The 22,031-nt window shown below is 38.4% G+C and overlaps 1 protein-coding gene across 4 annotated transcripts in view; it reads right to left on the reverse strand.

The window, feature by feature from the left end:
- LRRC63 (leucine rich repeat containing 63) overlaps positions 1-21,672 on the reverse strand; it is a 43,518-nt gene extending 21,846 nt beyond the window's left edge. For 2 of the 4 annotated variants that reach the window (XM_047864888.1, XM_047864864.1), the window contains exons 1-5: positions 20,986-21,672; positions 20,507-20,751; positions 4,704-5,393; positions 4,092-4,160; positions 1,506-1,666 (exon numbers count right to left, since the gene is read on the reverse strand). In XM_047864888.1, the coding sequence (XP_047720844.1) occupies positions 1,506-1,666; positions 4,092-4,160; positions 4,704-5,393; positions 20,507-20,591 (1,005 nt within the window). In that variant the 5' untranslated portion in view covers positions 20,592-20,751; positions 20,986-21,672. The remainder of the gene's footprint in view (positions 1-1,505; positions 1,667-4,091; positions 4,161-4,703; positions 5,394-20,506; positions 20,752-20,985) is intronic. The other 2 variants (XM_047864882.1, XM_047864874.1) reach the window with 2 other exon arrangements.
- Positions 21,673-22,031: the final 359 nt, after the last annotated feature.

The following is a 22,031-nucleotide window of genomic DNA, read 5'->3' on the forward strand; positions in this document are numbered from 1 at the left end:
CCTTTTCTTCTTCTTTCTGTTCATCATATTTGATTATTTCAATTGACCTATCTTCCAGTTCTCTGATTCTTTCTTGTGCCTGCTCAAACCTACAATTCAAAGCTTCCAGTAAGATTTTTTTAATTGTATTTTTCAGTTCCATAACTACTTTTTGGTTCTTCTTTGTAATTTCTATCTCTTTATTGATAAATCTCTGCTCACATATCATTCTTCTGTTTTTTGTTTGTTTGTTTTGTTTTTAGCTACTTCAGAATACTTAAGACAGTTGATATAAAGGTTTTTCCCCCCTAGTAAGTCCAATGTCTGTGCTTCCTCAGAAACAGTTTCTATTAATTTCTGCTGTGACTGGCCACATTTCTTGTTTCTTCACATATTCCATATTTTTTGTTGAAAACTGAACAGTTGCATATTATAATGTGGTAACTATAAAAATCATATTACTCCCCCTTTTCATATTTTTTTTTAATTTTACTTGCTGTGGGCTGTAGCTGTTGGTTTAGTGATTTTTCTTAATTGTTTGTAGCTGTTGGTTTAGTGATTTTTCTTAATTGTTTTCGTGAGGTCTATAATTTTTCATGTGTTGTGTTTGAAATCTCTGGTCTGTTGGCTAGTGTTCAGTTAGTGTTTTGACAGAGATTTCCTTGTACAACAGGACAGGAGTAGAGAGAGAATAATATTTCTTCCAGTCTTTTCAGATTGGCTCTACGCAAGGGCACTCTTTCAATGCTTAGCCAGGACATTAAAAGGTAGTGATTGCATGGGATCTTCTCTAGAATGCGTCCTGCCCTGGCCATGCACATAGCTTTCTAAATTCTCCAGTATCCATAGGCCTTTTTGAATGCCCTACCTTCCCCAAGAAACTCTCTTGTCTCTTTTCCTATTTTTGCAAGTTTTCTATGAGTTTGAACGTATTTCAAAATACATTTTTCAATGAAACCTAGGTCTTGAGGTCAAAGAGCTCTGACTTCAAACCTAAGGCTCCATTGCTTGTTGGCTGGATGGTCTTTCACGAGTTATTTTCATTGGGCTTCAGTGCTCCTAACTGTAAACTGCAGATTATAATACCTATTTGGCTGAATTGTAAGCTTTAAGAGTAACATTTGCTTTGCACAGAGTGGGTCCTTAATAAATGGCAACTATTATTATCGCTGTTCATCACACCAGGCTTGTGTTCAGTGAAAATTTAGCCTGTTGCTAGATGTGGCACAAAGGCCAAAGATTGCCCATAACTTCAAAATATGATAATTCCAAATCTCACTTTTTTTTACTCATGCCAGATAATGAAAATACACTATAATTTCTTTGGATCTTAACATTTTACAAAACTGGAATGAAGGCAAACTAGGACATAGGTTTAGAGATAAATTTCAATGCGTTCCTGGAAAATCTCTATTGTAACAGGAAGGCTCCCTTCAATACCGTGGAAACTAACCAAAGTTAAGAAACCTAGAGCAAGAATAATTGCTGATTTGAAAAGAAATTGCCATTAAAAAGATGTAGCATACCTTAAGATTAAGTGCATTTCTTCCATGTATTTGACAGTTAATTATGGCTAGGTTGGTCATGGCTATTATTGTTTCATATCGTGTTGCATTAATAGTCTTAAAACCTTCACCCCGTATCACATGTGATTCTTCTCTTTTTATAGGTTTAATGTTAATGATACCTAAATAAACAGGAGAAAAAAATGAGACTTAAATGCGTTAGCACTTAGAATGAAAGTTAAAAGGTATTTATATTACGGTCACAGTGAATCATGGTAAGTAGGTTAGCTGTGTACATCCTCTGGGAGAGAGTGCTCTGAGCCTTTACTAACCTAGTCCCACTGGTTCTATTTGCTAAACTGGGCTTTGTTTTGTGTGTGTGTGTGTGTGTGTGTGTGTGTGTGTGTCTGTGTTTCAAATATTAGCTGGCACCTTTGTCTTTCCAAAGGAAAACCATATGCTCATAGATTTCTCTCCAGATAACTTAGATTCTATCAATCTCAGTCTTTTTGTGTTATGTGTACAAATATTTTCAAAACTTTTACTACGAATTACATAAGCAACTTCTTGCTTCACAAAACTAGTAAAGGACATCACATAATCATAAGTCAGATAGAGATCAACTCGCAAAGGACACCCTCGCTTTGTTTCAAGGGCCTTATATAATTCGGCTTTCTTGTCTCCGTTCGGAGACCCCACACAAGAAAAGAAAAAAAATCCAAACAACTTAGAAGTTAGTCAAACAGAGAGCATCTAAATTTGCTTCCTCATGACCCTTGTGGGTTTCACCTTCAGAAACGGCCTATTCAAGTATAAACCCAAATGCAGCAGGAAAATATTTTGTGACCTCGGAACATATATTTTACATTCACGGCCATTCTTGCTGTATTATTTGCAGCAACATATTTTACAATCTCGGAAAGCCTTAGGCCATGGCTTCAGTGAAAGGAAATCATGCATCCTAGACCAAAGAAAGCAATGTTCAGTTTCTAGCTGCCAAAATAGGCCCTGTGGGCCCGTCTCAGGTCAATAGATGTGAAAGGTAACTGCAGCATCAAGAGAGATGCATGATATGATAGAGAGAGTCGTTGTCTTGGGAGAGAGAGTGGATCAAGAAGGAAAGGAGAGCGAGTTAAGACCTAGGTCTGTGTGCTGTTCCCAGCCCACCCACCCCCATGGACTAGGCCCAAGCATTGGTTTTGGAATGGAAATGGGAATTCAGGTGGAGAAAAAAATAGAAATGCCCTGATGGATCCCTGAAGGCTCTGGAAACTTTCAAAGAGGGGACCGCCAGAGTGGGACAAAGTCAACAAATCAGAAATGGCAGCATGATTTGTTTCGGCTGATGACCTGGGAAAAAGAGAAAGTCCTATCGTTGGAGCCTTCTGTGTTTAATCATTAACTGAATCATTCCTTGGTTATTTTTTCTGCTCTAGAATTTTATTTGACTCCTATTTTTAAAAACAAAACTTCTAGTTCTCTGGTAAAATTCTCTAACTCATTCTTTCCTTTCTTAAACATAGTCATCACAATTATTTTTAAAATCCCTCTTTGAAAACTTTGGTATCTGACTCTATGTGTCTGTTTCTATTGCCTTTTATCTTTCTACAGATCTTCAGACATTTTATCCTGTTTCTATAGGATAACTTGTGATTTTTTAATTTAATGCTGGATGCTGTGGATGAAAATTTTAAAGGGTCCGGATAACGCCGTGTCTCTCCAAGTGTTAAATTTTCTTTGATTGAAAGAAAAGTGGAAAAAGTATCACTTTGATTCATTAGGGACTGGTTTTGAGCTTTGCTAGGGATAATCTATTTTAGTTTTGTACTTTTTTCTAAAACATCATCCTTATTTCTAAGGCATGGGTCCTCTGGGTCTTCAACTAAAAGCCCCATGTGTTTACAAGGCCCCTGCATCTTGGCAGAGCTTTACCTTCAATAACTGCCTCCCATGCATGCTCACTTCTCGTAGCTTCTCTGCTGATGTTTTTTGCTGTGTTTCTTAGAGTATTGTCCTGCACATGCACAGCTTAGAAATCAGCGGATATGGAGGCTCCTGGGGGGCTCTGTCGGTTAAGCATCCGACTTCGGCTCAGGTCATGATCTCACGGTTCATGAGTTCAAGCACCGTGTCGGCTCTGTGCTGACAGCTCAGAGCCTGGAGCGTGTTTCAGATTCTGTATGTCTCTCTCTCTCTCTCCGCCCCTCCCCTGCTCACGCTTTGTGTCTCTCTCTCCCTCTCTCTCAAAAATAAACATTAGAAAAAAAGAGATGATTTTTCATTTGTTTTTTCTAGGTAACTAAAGTTAAAGCACTTAGAACAGTGCCTGGCACATGGAAAGTAGTTACCTTTCATTGTTGCATGTTTATTTCACCTACCCAGATTAAGAATGCTCCAGCTTTTATGTTCCCAGCATCAGTACAAACTTTGACTTATAGTCAATACGTCAAACATAGTTGCTGAGCAAATGGCTTAAAGAGCTGAAAATGAGGTGAGACATATGTGTGAACCCCACCCACATACACCAACACAAAATCATGAATACTTCTGTAGAGAGATAAACTTATGTACAGTTTTTTTAAAGAATGAAATACGCCTAGCGTTTACCTTCCGTCAGGTTTGGCACGCTTTGCCTCGACGTGCTTTCCACATTGTCGGATTCTGTTACTTGAGTTTCTAGAAAAAAGAAAAAAAATGAAACAACTTTTTGGATACTTGTGAACACTCATGTTCAGGGTGTTATGATTTCATTATAATTGTTCATCTTTTAATGAATTTGGATTGTCCACGGAACCGTGCCCGTGAAGGGCTCCGTCCGCACTGGCATTCTGCTTCTAGAGTTCATCTTGATCGCCTTCTGAATGACTGTTCATTCCCACTCCTCTTTTATGTTGACTTTTCTGATCCTTTGGGCTTCCTCATCTGGTTCCCACTACCGCCATCTGGGCAGAGCACCCAGTTTGACCTTGGCAGACCCTCAAGGTCAATACTTCTGTTACCTCTTTCTGGATCGTATATTGAATGTATGCATAGGCAGAAAGCGATCCCGCCATCCCAACCTGCAAACCCAAGGGGAAAGCAGCCTTTGCTCGCGTGCCTTCTCTCCCCTTTGGTCCACTTGACCCCGTTATTACAAAGCATGCATTATTTGTGATAGGAAAAAATGCAAATAATCCAAATGCCCATTTTGAACATGTATCATTTTGAACATGGATTTACCTAACAAAGACTGTCTTCGAGGTTTTCTTGGCAAAATTGGTGTTGGTAGGGCGATGGGACCTGGAAAATTACTAATAGTTAGCACCACTGCAGTATTTTGCTTTAAACGTTCAGACCACTGTCTTTCTGCTTTAAGAGGCACACTTCTTGGTGGAGGGCTTGGCCCTGTTTCACTTAAATCTATCAGAGCCTGCTTAAAAATAAAGGTTTTCTTCTTTGATAAAGGTGGATACTCAGAGAGAACTTCCTTGGGTTTGGGAGTAATAACTGGGGAAGGTGCACTTGCAGGTCTGGAGAACTCTGAGGAGAGAATCAGAATGTCTTTGAACATGTTATCAACATAAATATTTTTTCTTTTTGACACTTCTCGTTTTGATTTTCTTGAAGTTTCCGTTTGGCTTGTTTCTTTCCCAAAAACTCGACTTGAGGCTGAATGACAGCTTGGAAAAAATATGCAACCAGTAGCAGTGTCTGGAATGTGCCAATAGACCCTGTTAAAATGTTTTCTTGGTATTGAAATAGTCGTCACTCTTTCTTGGACATGATGATCAAGAGAGAGATTTTGGATACTGATCGGGGTTTGTGATCGATCTCTTGAAACATCAGGAAAACTAGTTTTCTTTCTTTCAGTTGAAGTGGTTTCTTCTGGAGTGAACGTCACACGTTTTGGCTTAGCTTTACCAGTCTTGGCTAAACCAGGAAAAAAAAAAAAAAAGGCACAATTAGTTTATATTTATCAAGGTACCAGGGACAAAATTTAATGTCTTAAAGTTCATACTCACCCCTCTTTCACCTTCTAAAAATTTCTGCATATACCTGCTCAGCTATGAGGACTTTTGTTTAACTGACTGGGGTAAAGTTTGAGTAAACAAATGGAAACGAGAAAAAACTAAATTGTGTTAGATTTAGAAAGGGTAGGGAGAGACTCTTGGAAGAACAGAATTGATAGAAGAAAGGGTATAAAGGTAATTTTTTGACCAGTTGCTACTAAAACTGGAAATAAAATGGGTAAAAATTATTTTGATGAAGTTTTGTTATTTATCATTTCTCGTTATCTCTTCCTCATTGAAACTTCCTTGAGCAAAGACTCACAATTCTTTTCAACGCCAGATGTCAGACCAATGTGTCTTTTGAAACGATAACATCCTGATGCTGGGTACAAAATACTACAAGTTCAGTTAGATTAAAAGGTAAATGTTCTTTTCTCTCCTAGGTCCAGAAAACATACAATGGTTCTTCGGTACCTCACCACACCAAATATACTTTCTCTTTCCTATGGGACAGAATGTCAAATGACTCTTTTCCATTGTCTCAGTTGAGTACTAAATGATGAAGACTTCTACCTTCTAAAGAAGAGATAATAGATTCTTTAAGGCAAGGCTTGCAAAGAGATGCCAAAACAAATCCAGGTCTCATCCATCTGCTGTCTACGCGTAAGAGATGGCTGGAGTCTGACCTGAGTTCAGAGAGAGGAATTCTCCTGGATAGAGTTATTGGAGTGCTATGTGTTTCCTCAATCTTCCCCTCCTTGTGGTGGGTGGAAGAGGATGATTTTTCCCCAACCTCAAACAATGTGACCAGAATTCTCAGAGAACCATTTAGAGAGCAGGAATGTATGCCAGGAGGAGAAAATAACATATCATTCCTCTACTCACCTCCCCCACTAATACTTACAGAGTAGCAAAAAGGGATCAGCCCACCCAGTCCTGGGTTCCAATTGGAGCAAGGCAAGAGAATCCTTGAAACTCCTTGACCTGCATCTCCTGGCATTTCAGGGTAGGTACAGAGACTGATGCTTAGTTTTTAACTCCTTAACTCTTCTCCATCCCTAGCCCCACTTATGGAGGAGCAGAAACCATAAGTTGGGGGAAAGAAGTAAAGAACCAGGTGGAAGACCTTGTCACGCCCCTGTCTCCTCTGGCATGTCTAAAAATTTGCAGACCTAGTCTGAGCTGGGAGAAGGGGCAGGCCAGATAAAAGTAATGACTCAGATTGAAATATTCGTTTAATATCTGAAAAGGAAACAAGGCTAAGAGGTGAAGTTGACTAGAAAAGCCTTGGAGGAAAGCTGTGTGTCCCGGGTGAGTTTGAAGGGCACTAGTGGGAGAATAAGAACGTTTGCTTCCTGCTTGTATGGAACTAATAAAAACTAGCTCATTCAAGAAAAATGGTCACACCATCATTCAACTTTTTTCCCTCTCTCCCATATTAAAACAAAACATAATAACGCAAGCAAAATCCTCAACAAACTCCAGAACTCCTTCCAACCACCAGTCTCACCATATTTATCCTTCCGGAGTGTGAAGTAACTGACCCTCAGTTTGATGTCCTCTCTCTGTTCTGTTTGTTGTTTCACTTTATTTAGTCTGTAACTTTTAATTAATAGTCTTTTTAGAACAATTTTAGATATGAAAATACTTGAGCAAGATTACAATTCCTATATATTCCCCCCTACAATTTTATCTATTATTAACATCCTGATTGGTGAGTACATTTATTATAATTGATGAACCAATGTTGACATACAATTAATTCAAGTCCATACTTGACATTAGGGTTCATGCTCTGTGTTATCCATTTCCATAGATTTGGACAAATGTGTAATGCCATGCATCCGCTATTACAGTATCATAAAAAATAATTTTACCACCTTAAAATTCCCCTGTGCTTCACCTATTCAACACTTCTCTCTCTGAACAAATTTCTGGCAACCCCTGATTTTTTAGTTTTTACCGTGTTATTGTTTTGCCTTTTCCAAAATACTACAGTGGTTGGAATCATGCAGTACGTAGCCTTGAATAAATAAGAGGGGTTTGTTTTGCTCTTCTCCAGAATTTGGTGGTGTCAGTGTTGTGTATTTTAACTATTCTAAGAGGTATGCAGTGGTATCTCATTGTTGGTCTAATTTGCAGTCTCTAATGACAAATGCAAATATTAAGCGTTTTTTATCTTTTTTTCTTAAATTTCTTTCTTTTTTCAGCATTAAGCATTTTTTCTTAAAAAAACTTTTTTAAAACATTTTTATTCATTTTTGAGAGACAGAGAGAGACAGAACACTAGCGGGTTAAGGGCAGAGAGAGAGGGAGACACAGAATCTGAAGCAGACTCCAGGCTCTGAGCTGTCATCACAGAGCCTGACGCAGGGCTCGAACCCAAGAACTGCGAGATCATGACCTGAGCCTTAGTTGGACACTCAACCGACCGAGCCACCCAGGCGCCCCCCTCCTTTTTAAAAAAAAATTTTTTTTTAACGTTTAGTGTTAAGCATTTTTTCCTATGCTTATTTGCTTTCTGGATATCTTCAGTGAAGTGACATTTCAGATATTTAGCTCACTTTTATTATTATTATTGTTATTTATTATTATTATTATTATTATTATTTTAGAGAGAGAGTGTGTGTGTGCACACAAGCAGGGGAGAGGGGCAGAGGAAGAAAGAATCCCAAGCAGACTTCACACTCAGTGGGGCTCCATCCCAAGAACCCAGGATCATGACCTGAGCTGAGATCAAGAGTCACTCAACCGACTGAGCCACCCAGGTGCCCCTAGACCACTTTTTAATTAGGTTCTTTTCTTATTATTTAAGAGATCATCGATTTGGGATAGAAAGTCCTTTATCAGATATGTGTTTTGTAAATATTTTCTGCCAGTGTGTGGCTTGTCTTCTTATTCTTTTAACAATGTCTTTCACAGAGTAGAAGTTTTTAATTTTAATGAAGTTCAACTTACCAATTTTTTATTTCATGGGTTGTTCGTTTTTATTATTGTATTGTTTTATTTCTATTTAATGCATAAAGGAATGTTCCAAAAGAAACAGATGGAAATATAAACCTGATAAATCTTTAGTTTCATGGACTGTTCCTTTGGTGTCATATCTAAAAAGTCATTGCCAAATCCATGGTCACCTAGACTTTCTCCTGTGTTATATTCTAGACGTTTTAGTGTTTTGCATTTGTACATTTAGGTCTATGCTTCTTTTGTGTTTATTTTTGTGAAAGGTATAAGGTCTGGTCTAGATTAATTTTTTTTTTTTTTTTTTTTTGCGTGTTGGTACCTAGTTAATTTGTTCCAGGACCATTCACTAAAAAGACTATACCTTTGTTCTTTGTTCTTTTGTCAAAGATCAGTTGACTATATTTGTGTATATCTATTTCTTGGCTCTCTGTTTTCATCCATTGATCTATTTGTCCTTTATTTTGCCAATACAACACTGTATTACTTTAAAATCTTGAAATTGAGTGGTGACAATTTTACTTCCTTCTTCTTCTTCAGTATTGTATTTGGTATTGTGTTTTTCCTTTACATATAAACTTTAGAATAATTTTGTCAATACACACTAAATAACTTGCTGGTATTTTGGCTGAGATTTCTTTGAATCTGTAGATCAAGTTTAACAATATTGAATCTTCCTATTTATGAAGATGAAATACCTTTTCATTTATTTATATATTTTTTATTTCTTTTATCACAATTTGGTAGTTTTATGCATATAAATCCTATAATATATTATTAGCTTTATGCCTAAATTAATTCTAGTGTGTTAAAAAAATTTTTTTTTAGTGTTTTCATTTATTTTTGAGACAGAGAGAGACAGAGCATGAGCAGGGGAGAGGCAGAGAGAGAGGAAGACACAGAATATGAAGCAGGCTCCAGACTCTGAGCTGCCAGCATAGAGCCCGACGCGAGGCTCAAACTCACGGAGTGTGAGATCATGACCTGAGCCGGAGTCGGATGCTTAACCAACTGAGCCATCCAGGCGCCCCAATTGTAGTGTGTTTTGATACTAAAGTAAGTTGTAGTGTTTTGAATTTCACATTCTAACTGTTGCTGGTATATAGGAAAGCAATTGATTTGGGTATATTAATCTTGTATCTTGTAACATTGCTATAGCTGTTTTTTATTTCCAAGAGTTCTTTTGTTGATTCTTTGGGATTTTCTACATAGAATAAAGATAGTTTTATTTCTTTCTTCTCAACTTGTACGGCTTTTATTTCATTTTCTTGTCCTATTGCATTAGCTAGGATTTTTTAGTACAATTGCTGAATAGCAGTGGTGAGAGGGGACATCCTTTGTCATTTTAGGGGGAAAGCATCTAGTTTATCACCATTAAAGATGTTGTTAGCTGTGGGATTTGGGGTAGATCTTCTTTATCAAGTTGAGAAAGTTCTCATCTATTCTTAGTTTGCTGAGAATTACTTCATGAAGGCATGCTGGATTTTGACAGATGGATTTTCTATATCTACTGATGTGATCATGTGATTTTTCTTCTTTAGGCTATTTATATGATGGGTGACATTAACTGATTTTTGAGTGTTGAACCAGTCTTGCATATCTAGAATAAATTCCACTTGGTCATGATGTGTAATTATTTTTATACATTGTTGAATTCAATTTGCTAAAATTTTGTGGAGGATTTTGGCACCTATGTTCATTGGTGATATTTATATGTAGTTTTCTTGTAAGTTCTTTGTCCGGTGTTGGTATTAGGGTATACTGCTCTCACCGAATGATTTAGGAAGTGTTCTGTCTGCGTCTATCTTCTGGAATAGTTTGTAGAGAATGGATATCATTTACTCTTTAAATGTTTGGTAGAATTCACCAGTGACTCTATCTGGGCCTGGTGCTTTCTATTTTGCGAAGTTATTAATTACTGATTCAATTTCTTTTTTTTTTTTTCCAACGTTTTTAATTTATTTTTGGGACAGAGAGAGACAGAGCATGAATGGGGGAGGGGCAGAGAGAGAGGGAGACACAGAATCGGAAGCAGGCTCCAGGCTCCGAGCCATCAGCCCAGAGCCCGACGTGGGGCTCAAACTCACGGACCGCGAGATCGTGACCTGGCTGAAGTCGGACGCTTAACTGACTGCGCCACCCAGGCGCCCCTGATTCAATTTCTTAAACTAGGCCTATACAAGCCTATAAAGTAATAAATTATTTATAAATATAAACATTATTTATAGCAGGTTATATATTTTACTTTGTGTGAGTTTTGGTAGTTTATGTCTTTGAAAGAATCTGTCCCTTTTATCTGTTACCAAATGTATGGACCTAGAGTTGTTCATAATATTTCTTTATCTTTTTTTTTTTTTAATGTCCATAGACTCAGAAGCAATGAACCCTCTTTCATCTCTGATAGCAGTAATTTATTTCTTCTCTCTTTTTTCTTAGATAGCCTTGTTAGAGTTTTATCAATTTTATTAATCTTTCCATAGAACTAGCTTTTGGTTTTGTTGATTTTCTCAATTGCTTTTCTTTTTTCAACTTAATTTCTGCTCTAATTATTATTTATTTTCTTCTGCTTGCACTAGGTTTATATTCTTCTCCTTTTTCTAGTTTCCTAAAGTAAAAGTGTAAAGTATTTGTTTTAGATTAATCTTCTTTTTCTAAAATATGCATTCAAGGTTCTACATACCTTTTAAGCCCTATTGTTTTATACTGCATATTTTGATAGGCTGTAATTTTATTTCCATTTAGTTAAAAAACATTGTAAAATATCTCTGTGACTTCTCTGACCCATGTGCTATTTAAGTGTGTTGTTTAATCTCCAAATATTTTTGGATTTCCACATATCTTTCTGTTACTGATTTTTACTTTAATTCCATTGTGTTCTGAGAACAAACACTGTAGAATATCTGTGTTTTTTTTTTAAGTGTGTTTTATGGCCCAGAATGTGGTCTAGCTTGATGAGTGTCTTATGTGAGGGAGAAGAATATTTTCTGCTGTGGTTGGATGAAGTGCTCTATAAATGTCAATTAGATCCTGTCAATTGTTGGTACTATTTGGTTCAACTATATCCTTACTAATTTTCTGCCTGCTAGATCTGTTAATTACTGATAAGGGGTGTGGAACTCTCCAACTATAACAATGGATTTATCTATTTCTCCTGACAACTCTAGCAGTTTTTGCCTGAAATATTTTGCCTCTCTCTCTTTTAGGTGCCTGTCAGTTAAAGACTGTTGTCTTTTTAAAGAATTGACTCCTTTATAAGTAAATATTGCTCCTATTTTCCCCTAATAACTTTTCTTGTTCTGAAATCTGCTCTGTCTGAAATTAATATAGCTACTATATATTTTTTTGATTAGTGTTAGTGTGGTATGTCTTTCTCTACACCTTTACTTTTAACCTCTCTGTGTTTTTATATTTCAAGTAAGTTTCTTGTAGGGGTGCCTGGGTGGCTCATTTGGTTAAGTGTCTGACTCTTGGTTTTGACTCAGTTCACGATCTCATGGTTCGTGAGTCTGAGCCCCAAGTCAGACTCTGCACTGAGAGCATGGAGCCTGCTTCGAATTTTCTCTCTCTCTCTCTCTCTCTCTCTCTGCCCCTCGCCCATTTGCATGCACTCTCTCTCTCTCAAAATAAACAAATAATTTATTAAAAAGTAAGTCTCTCGTAGACAACATATAGTTGGGTCTTGTTTTTTATCTGCTATAACAGTTTGTTTTGTATTTATTTATTTATGTATTTATGTATTTATTTATTTTTTATTGTATTTATGTATGTATTTATTTATTTATATAATTTAATGTCAAGTTGGCTAACATACAGGGTATACAGCGTGCTTTTGGTTTTGGGAGTAGATTCCCGTGATTCATCGCTCACATACAACACCCAGTGCTCATCCCAAGTGCCCTCCTCAGTGCCCATCACCCATCTTCCCCGCTGCCTCATCCCCCCATCAACCCTCAGTTCGTTCTCTGTATTTAAGAGTCTCCTCTGGTTTGCCTCTCTCTCTATAATAGGTTGTTTTGTTATATGTAAAATATGTAGACTGCACTGCTGCTTTGTTTTTTTTTTAATATTCCCTTCCTTTTTTTCTTTTTCTGGTTTTAGTTGAGCATTTTACAAGCATTCAGTTTCTCTCCTTCAGTGTCTCAGCTTCTCTCCTCTCTTAGCATATCAATTATGCTTCTTTTACAAAAAAGTGTTAAGTGGTTTCCCTGAAGTTTATAGTATACATTTACAGTTAACCTAAGTCTATTTTCTTTTTTTTTTAATTGGCATGTACTTTATTGATTGGTATCAAAACTGTAAATTACAACTATCTTGCTATGCAAAAAACCGAGACAACTCAAGTCTGATGTGCGGCATTTAGAAAGGATATTTAATTCATAATAAAAAGTTTCTTTTATTATCCTTTCAATAATCGAAGTCTACTTTCTTTTCTTTTTTTTTTTTCAACTTTAATTCCAGTCATATAACCTACAGTGTTATAATAGTTTCAGGTGTGCAATGTAGTAATTCAACACTTCCATACCCTAAGTCTGCTTTCAAATAATAAGATGCCACTTAACAGGTATTGTGGGTGTCTTTTAACAGAGTATTCCCAAGACCTCTCTCCCATTCTTTATAGTGTTGCTGCCATTCATTTCATTTATCCTTATGCTGTAATCACCTAATACACTGTGGCTATTATTCATTCAAATAGTTATTAGATCAAGGAAGAATAAGAAAAATAAATTTTTATTTCACTCCAGTTTTCCTTCTCTGATACTCCTCCTTTCTTTAGGTAGATCTGAGTTTTGGATCAATATCATTTTTCTTCTTTTAACACAAAAGAACTTCTAAAAAGTTCTAGTGGCCACAAATACCCACAGTTTTTGTCTGAGGAAGTCTATATTTCTCCTTCATTTTTTTTTTTTTAAGAGAGAGAGAGAGCATGAGGTGGGAAGAGGAGCAGAGGGGGAGGGAGAGAGAGAGAGAGAGAGAGAGAGAGAGAGAGAGAGAGAATATCAAGCACACTTCATGCTCAGCATGGAGCCCCCATGCAGGGCTGGGTCCCACGGTCCCAGTGGGATCGTGACCTGAACCGAAATCAAGAGTCAGCTGAGTCACCCAGGTGCCCCTCTCCTTCGTTTTTGAAGAATAATTTCACTTGAATACAGATTCTACTTTGGTGGAGTTTTTTTTTCTTTCAACACTTTTAACTTTTTCATTTTATTCTTTTCTTGCTTGCATGGTTTCTGACAAGAAATCCAATGTGATTCTGAATCTTTTTTCTCTGTAGGGATTTCTCCCCTCTCCCCCTGCCTTACCTCCTTTCAAGAGTTTCCCTCTGTCTTTAGTGTTCTGCAGTTTAAATAAGATATGACTAAGTGCATTTTAAAAATATGTTTATCCTGGTAGGTGTTCCCTGAGCTTCCCAGATTTGTGGTTTGGTCTGTCGTTAATTTTGGCAAATTCTCAGCCACTATTACTTCAAACATTTCTTCTGCTCTCACGTCTGTTTTGTCTCCTCTCGTATTTCCATTACCCGTATGTCCTGTCTTTTGTTATTTTCCCACAGGTTTTTTGGTATTCTGTTTTGTTATTTTGTTTATTCTTTTTACTCCTCGCATTTGAGTTTGAGAATTTTCACCTGGCCTGTTGTCAAACTCACAGATCCTTTTCTCAGTCGTGTCCAGGCTACTGATGAACCCATTAAAGGCACTGTTGATTTCCATTGCAGTAATTTTTACTTCTAGCATTTCCCTTGATTTTTCCGTAGTTTCCATATCCCTGCTTACATTATTCTGTTCTTGCATGCTGTCTACTTTTTCCATCAAGGTTCTTAATATATCAATCAGTTATTTTCAATTTGCTGTCTGATAGTTTCAGTTACTGTGTCCTATCTGAGTGTGGTTCTAAATGCTTCCTTTTTCTCTTCAGACTGTGTTCTTTTCTAATCTTTAAGCATGAGCTGTAATTCTTTTGCCAAAAGCTGAGCACGATGTACTGGGGAATGGGAATGGAGGTGACTGTAGCTGTTGGTGTCAGACATTTAAGTTTCTTCTAGTTTTCTTGTTTTTCTTTTTTCTTCCTTTGTTGTCTCTGTGCTTCCCTACAGATGCCTTCTTAAATAAAGTCTGCATCTTAAAGCTCTTTCAGTTGTAATCCCCTCTTTTTATATTAGAACCCTACTGATGTGGTGATAAGGTATTAGAGAAAGGAATTATTGTATATTCTTATTATAAAAAATCTCATGTATTTATTTTTATTTATTTATTTATTATTATTTTTTTTTAATGCTTATTCATTATTGAGAGACAGAGAAAGACAGAACGCAAGCACAGGAGGGGCAGAGAGAGGGGGAGACAAAGAATCCAAAGCAGGCTCCAGGCTCTGAGCTGTCAGCACAGAGCCCGATGTGGAGCTTGAACTCACAAACGGCCAGAGCATGACCTGAGCCAAAGTTGGACGCTTAACTGACTGAGCCACCCAGGCGCCCCATTTATTTTTATTTATTTTAATGTTTATTTATTTTTGAGAGAGACAGAGCGATAGCGGGGGAGGGACAGAGAAAGAGGAGACACAGAATCCAAAGCAGGCTGAGGCTCTGAGCTGTCAGCACAGAGCCCGACATGAGGCTCGAACTCACTAACCGTGAGCTCATGACCCGAGCCAAAGTCAGACACTTAACAGACTGAGCCACCCAGGTCCCCCTCATATATATATTTATTATATAAAAATCTCAGGGTTTTAGTGGGCCTGAATCCCTGGGTTGTGGCTTTCAGAATGTTTCTTAGCTTTTTCTTCCCCTTACATGACACAGAAAGGCTACAAGGGGAGAGGGTTATCTAACTTGACCTTACCCCAGGTCAGACAAGGGTCTGGTGATGTAGTTTTCTTTAGAGGGCAGAAGCATGCTCTGGGAATGTTTCAGTGGTTACTTTCTCCCTCATACTGGGGAAAAGATGAACAGATTTTTCTCTGCTCTTCATGAGAATCTTGTGGGGCTCCTGGAGTTAAAACCCATGGCAGTGTGGAGGCTCCCCTAAGACCAGACCCTAGGAGTTTTTTAACTCTTAAGCTAGTCCACACTCAACCTCCAGCAATTTGTCAAAATTAGCATTTAACTGTTCCTATCACTTACTGGCTTAAGTATCTTCTGATCCCAATAAACCAGTCTCAGCTGAGATTCTCTATAGCTGCCTGTCTCTCCAGATTTCAGGATGCTGGTTTGCTCTGTGACTCGAATTTTCTGATGGATCTAAGAAAGTCACCAATTATCAGTTTATTTACTTTTTCCCCTTATGAGGATATGAGTGATCACTTTCAATCTCTTTACATTTTGAGGCTGACACTGAAAGTTTCCTCCTATTTACGTTTCAAACCATTACGACCTGGAATTTTCCACCTCTACTACCAAAGCTGTTATCACAAAATGATCATTGATATCTTGTTGCTAAACCTAATGGGTACACATTATTATTTACCTTTATGTGACCTCCTCTTGGCATTCAATACTTTAATCCACCCTATTCTCCATGAAATTCACTCTTTCCTTGGCTCTCATGAGAGCCATTTTTCCATTCCTACCACCTGCCCATTTATCTTCTCTACACAAATCTTTCTCTTTCTCAACTTACCATTTTGTACTTCCAAAGATTCTATCATTATCCCTCCCCCAATTGTAACTAATTTTCCATCTACAGTAATAATTCTAAATCTGGGTCTGGAAGCCCTAAGCACCTCAAACTTGTCATGCCTACACCAAAGTCATCAGCACTTTCTGTCCTCCTTTATCTCATAGAGATACAGCTGTTATTTAGTCACACACACACACACACACACACACACACATTGGAATCCTAGATTCCTCTTGTATTAGTTTCCTCTAGCTGCTGTAACAAATAACCACAAACTTCATGGCATAAAACAACAGAAATTTATTCTCTCACAGCTCTGGAGGCCAGAAGTCCAAAGTTATATAACTGAGCCAAAAATCAAGGTATCAGCAGGGCCCTGTTCTGTCTGGACTCCCCTGTAGAGAATCCATTTCTTGCCTCTTGCAGCTTCTGGTGGCTGCCAGCACGCCATGGCTTGTGGCCACATCACTCCTATCTTCAAGGCCAGCACCTTCAAATCTCTCTTTGATCCATCTTCGTATCATAGTCTTCTCTCTGCCTGTGTGTGTGTGTGTGTGTGTGTGTAATCTCTGCTTCTCTCTTATAAGGATACATGTGACTGCATTTTGGGCCCACCCGAATAATCCAAAATAATCTTTCATCACAAGAGCCTTAACTTGATCATATTTGGAACCCCATATAACATTTTCTTTTCTTTTTTTCTTTCTTTTTTTTTTTTTTTTTTTTTGCCATAGAAGATAACCTTACAGGTTCGAGAAGTTAGGATGCTGATATCTTTTGTGGGGTTATTTTTCCATCTTCCATACTTCTAATTCCTCACATTTAACACATGCAATTAATCACCCCAGGCTATATTCACATTAGATATGTCAACTCTAAAGCTTCTAATTCCCACCCCTTTCATCCCCCATCCCACTCCCCTTTCCTTTTCTACTATGAGAATCACAGAAGAAGTGAGCTATTGTTCTCATGGATTCATGTCCCCTCTTCATTTGGTTTACAGTGGAGATTAGGATCGAAAACCAGTGACCTAATTAAGTTCTGCTGTTTCAGAATAGAAAGGTAAGACCCATTGACGGGATGACTTCCTAAAGCCACACCTCATATTAGTGTTGAAGCTAAGACCAGAATTCAGATCCTTGGATTCCCATTCTAGGGCATTCGGCACTGTTCCAGGTTGCTGCAAGCCAGTAAGTTCAGACCAAGTGAGAAGTATGACAAGTACTGTAACATCTTACAACCACACAGTGATTTTATAGCTTATCATGTGCTTCCACGCAGGCTATTGCATTTTAACCTCCTTCTCTCTTAGTTAAGTGACATTTTTAAAAAACCAGATTTTCTCTTCTAACTTTCACTGCCATCATCCTAGTCTACATCAATTTAACTTCACCCTTGATTGTCTGATGCAGCCTTATAAAGTTTTCATCAAATTATCTGAATCTTAGCAGTGATAATTCAGACTTCTTAGTTTGGTGAATAACTATCTATGTGAACTGTAAACATTTTTAAAAAAACAGGGCACCTGGGTGGCTCAGTCGGTTAAGCCTCTGACTCTTGAATTTGGCTCAGGACATGATCTCAAAGTTGTGAGATCCAGCCCCATGTTGGGCTCTGAACTAAGCATGGAGCCTGCTTGGGATTCTCTCTCTCCCTCTCTCTCCCTGTCCCCTAAATGTGGGCTTTCCCTCTCTCTCTCTCCCTCTCAAAAATAAATAAATGAACATTAAAAAAAAAATCTATGCAAACTGGACCCACTTCACTTAATCTTGCTGTGTAACGATTCGTCAGTTTCCAGGAGAAACCCCCAGATACTCTAGTTTATTACTGACAATCCCAAAGCCTATACTGCTCATTTGTAATTTCATTTCCTACGTTGACCACACTGCGTGGAATACCTTCTCCCACTAGCCAGTTGAAATCATTTTCTTCTTTCCAGGTCTACCTAAAAACCTTACACTCAATCCATTTTTCTGGATTAACGTAGCCCATATTTGCCGTTCTTGTTAATTCACTAAACATTTAACATGTATCACATGCCAGCTGTACCCACAGTGCTGAGGGGACAGTCACACAGCACAAACCTTACTGCCATCAAACATCTCCCCATTAAGTGTAGAAGCTAGGCAGGTAAACAGTTAAACTAGAGAAGGACAAATGCTTGGTAGGAGTAAACATGGAATACTATGGGAGCATAAAGGAAGGTACCCTGACTAGGTGAAGGGGGAAGTGGCGTTTAGGGATATCTTCCCAATGGAGATGGTATCTGTCTTCTCAATTCCATGCTTCTCTATTTCTTGACACATTTCTCCATGGTTTTTTTTTCTAGTATATTAAATTTCTACTTTTCCAAGAGACTCTTCGCTGCCATCAAAAAAGTACACCAGTCTCCTCTGTAAAACATATTTCACTCCACTTTCCCTAATTCCTTAAGTCTTCGCTCAAGCCCCATTCCTGCCCCAGTGCTCACTCACATGTAGGAACTACTATTGCCTATACCATTAATTGGACAAAATTCTATGCTGCTTTATACTGTTAAGGTTCTTATTTTATGTGTATCTCATCTCCAGAACTTGATTAAAGGTCTTAAAATGTCCTGAAGGGCAGGGACCAGATCACTCACGTCATTAACTCCCTATGGCATCTAGCATCTTATGCAAAGTATAGATATTCATTTCAGGGTTTTATTTCAGTGTTTGTTCATGTTTATAAACCGTACTTCAGTCATTTTAAGTATTGATGGATTTCAACGACAAATATTTTGAACACCTACTATATGCAAAGTACTCCACTAAGAGCCTTTGGAAACATAGGATTATTAACAGTCAAGGTCATAGACCCTCCAAGGTGCCAAAAAGCAAGAGAGCCCCCTCCCCCAAAAAAGAATTTTCCAGCCCAAAATGTCAATAGCAAGAACTGTGTACTAGAGGATAGACTTCAACCAAGAGATGAATGAAAAAACTACAAGAAAAGAACTGGTAGTGAGCAGTAAATCCACATAACTGTGGGCATTATTGTTACACAACAGGTTGTAAATGTAGAAATATAGAACATTCTAGAAATGACCATGTAGAAATGATATAACAAAAGCTGAAGGGAAAGTGGGATAGGAAATTGGAGGTAGTACGGGCATGTTGATTTCTACATCTTTAATAGCCAGGAATCAAAGGTAATAATTTATCATTGGAAATCAACTGATGGACTAGGCATATGTTAACAGTATAAATGTTGACACGAAAATAATGAAATACATTATAAAATAATGAACACAATGGACTAAAATCAGGTGACTGAGGAGACTGAAAAGGGGAAAGAAGTGGAAATATGCTTTTATCATTGCTGTACAGAGTCAAAAGATACCACATACAAAAATAGAGGATTAAGGGTATTATATAAAGTTCTGGTTATCCGAGCGACTCATCTTCACTTTACTGCGGTGTAATTTGACAATTACTTATGTGATTATTTGATCCAAACAGACGGCAACCAATGAAGAAGATGGACAAGGTCTCTTTTGCTCATTATTACATCCCCAATTCCTAGCGCTGTGCTAAGAAGTACAGTCAGTTCTTGTTATCGGTGGCCGTTCTGTTCTATAAAATCTCAGTGAACACTGAATTATCCAATACTGAGCCATTGCTTCTAAGGAAAATATAGGGTTAGGTTCCTCTAAACTTCTGGTCTCAACATTATCAGCAACCAATCAATACATAATCTTGTTTTATCTGTGTTTCTATTTAAAGACACTTAACATATATGGTTGATTCGTTAATATTGAACAAACAGCCAGCAACACTGCAACTCATGCCTGAAGGAAGCTTGACTAACACATGCTTTTCTGTGTAAAGGCACCTCGCAGCCTTCTTGTGCTTAGGAACACCAGACGGCACTTGAACACTATTCCTGGGGGTGATGGCAAAAGCACCAACAAAAGGCACAAAAGACTGAAAACAGAGTGAGAAAAGGGCAGTTGTTTACAGTACGAGAGCTGAAACAAGAAGGCAGAGCATTTTCCTTATTGGATGTCAGCTGGGAACATGTATGTTTTCACTGCCTGCCTCATATCCATCCACTAATGACTGAGAGTTACCATATGTATTACTCTCCTGCATACAGTTTCACCTATGATAAAAGGAAAAAGAGCTGTCTCTACTGCTCTGAAGTCTTCTTCATTGACATATCCTTGAGTTAAAAAGATAACATACAGCACAAGATACTGGTTTGGGCGTTAGAAATAATTGTAGCAGTTAGGTAACTTTGCACCCATAGAGTCCACAAATAATGAAGGTCAACTGTAACTGTAGAATTGAATTGGATGTTATCCTCTCACAATAAACATTTGGAAGTTACTGGTTACTAGTGAGTGTCTTTTTTACTATTGTGATTCTGAACCGTGCAGCCTGAGAAATTTCTACGAAAAATAAATAAACTTAATAACATATCTGATGAATACACATACCTGCATAGACTCTCTTCTTAGGTAAAGGCAGCTTAGGGAGTTTTGGAGGTAAAGGTCTTCGAAGCAGTTGTGGGTGGTTTTGCATTTTAACTAACAATGAACACTGTTTTTCACAGCTATTGGTTAATCGGGAATTGAAAAGGTTTTCAGTATGTTTGAATTGTTGCTGAAAAGTAATTCATTGGAATCTACGTTTTAGTGAAAATCATTCTTTGCTAATACTGTGCTGAGTCCAAGCAGAATTCCTATAAAAGAAAAAGAGGATAAGGAAAAAAAAAAATTCTTTAAAACTTCTAGAAAGAATCTAGATAAAATTTAGGTTTATGACTAACACAATTTTAAAATATATACACTATTACTAATCAGGATCATTCTAAAATTTCTCATATTAGCAAATGTTCAATCTGCCCATGCTATATCGTCTAGTAGATACTGATTTTCCCGAACGGTAAAAATAACACTCATTTTTTCACCTCTACCTTCAAACTGTTATTACTTTACATATTTGGGAAAAGATTTGGTCAAAAAGATTAAGGCAATCCCTCCATGATAGCCTCTTAAGACTCGAAATATCTATTTACAGTTCACAGGCAACTTGTTTTCTTTCTGCAAAAGGACTTGTTTTAAGTTTCAACCACGACTAGTTGGGTCATACTCTTTAACCCAAAACTAAGATGGTCTTCAATATAATCAGATTTTCCAGGATCTCTGTTCCAATTGGTACAATTTAGAAATAATGCCAGAAGCTCAGAACATGCGCTAAGTTCTCAAGGCAACATCAAAGTGCCTGGCACATCAGGATTCCGTTGACAGTTGCGAAGGGAATGCTTTGGAGCTGCATAAATGGGCCGTTTTATCCCGCAAAGATAACTTTGCACACAAGCGCTCAAGGTATGGTCCCTGTTAGTACGTCCCCCTTGATGCCGGTAATTTTCCTTCCGTATTATTGGAGAAGATGCGCTGGACCCCTACACTATCCTTCAAGGCAATCAGCTGCTTCTCAAAACGACCGGCTTTTCCTCTTTCATCTTTTCCTCGGAATTGAGGCAGCGAGGTAAAGGTCAAGGCAGGATGCGAGTCTCCCGCGAGAAGCAGTCCGCGGGGAAAGCACCTAGATTAACTACCCTCGACCCCCACCCCCGCCGCAAGGCCTGGCCTGAGGCCAAGGGCACGGGTCCTAGCAACCGGAAGGCGATAAACCCGCCCAGCCCGCGGGACTCGCCGGCGCTGGAGAGGAGGGCGGGGCCGGGCGGGGCGCGTGCCCGCCGAGCCCCGCGGAACCGGCCCCGCCCCACGGCTCGGCGCGCGCGGCGCCCAGGGGCCTCTCTCTCCGCCGCGGTGTCCTGCTGCCGGGAGGTTGCGGGCGGTGGGGGCTGGAGGAGAAGCCCGGTCCGTGTGTCGCTGCTGTACGGAAGCCCGTGGTGACAATCGTTATTACTTTTCTCCTTCTTAATGACATTGACCACTATTATTTATTTACTCTCCTTGATTACACGGTGTATCTAGGGTCTGGGCTGGCGTTCCT

The sequence above is a fragment of the Prionailurus viverrinus genome, chromosome A1 (genome assembly GCF_022837055.1).
Source record: "Prionailurus viverrinus isolate Anna chromosome A1, UM_Priviv_1.0, whole genome shotgun sequence".
NCBI classification, from domain to species: Eukaryota; Metazoa; Chordata; class Mammalia; order Carnivora; family Felidae; genus Prionailurus; species Prionailurus viverrinus.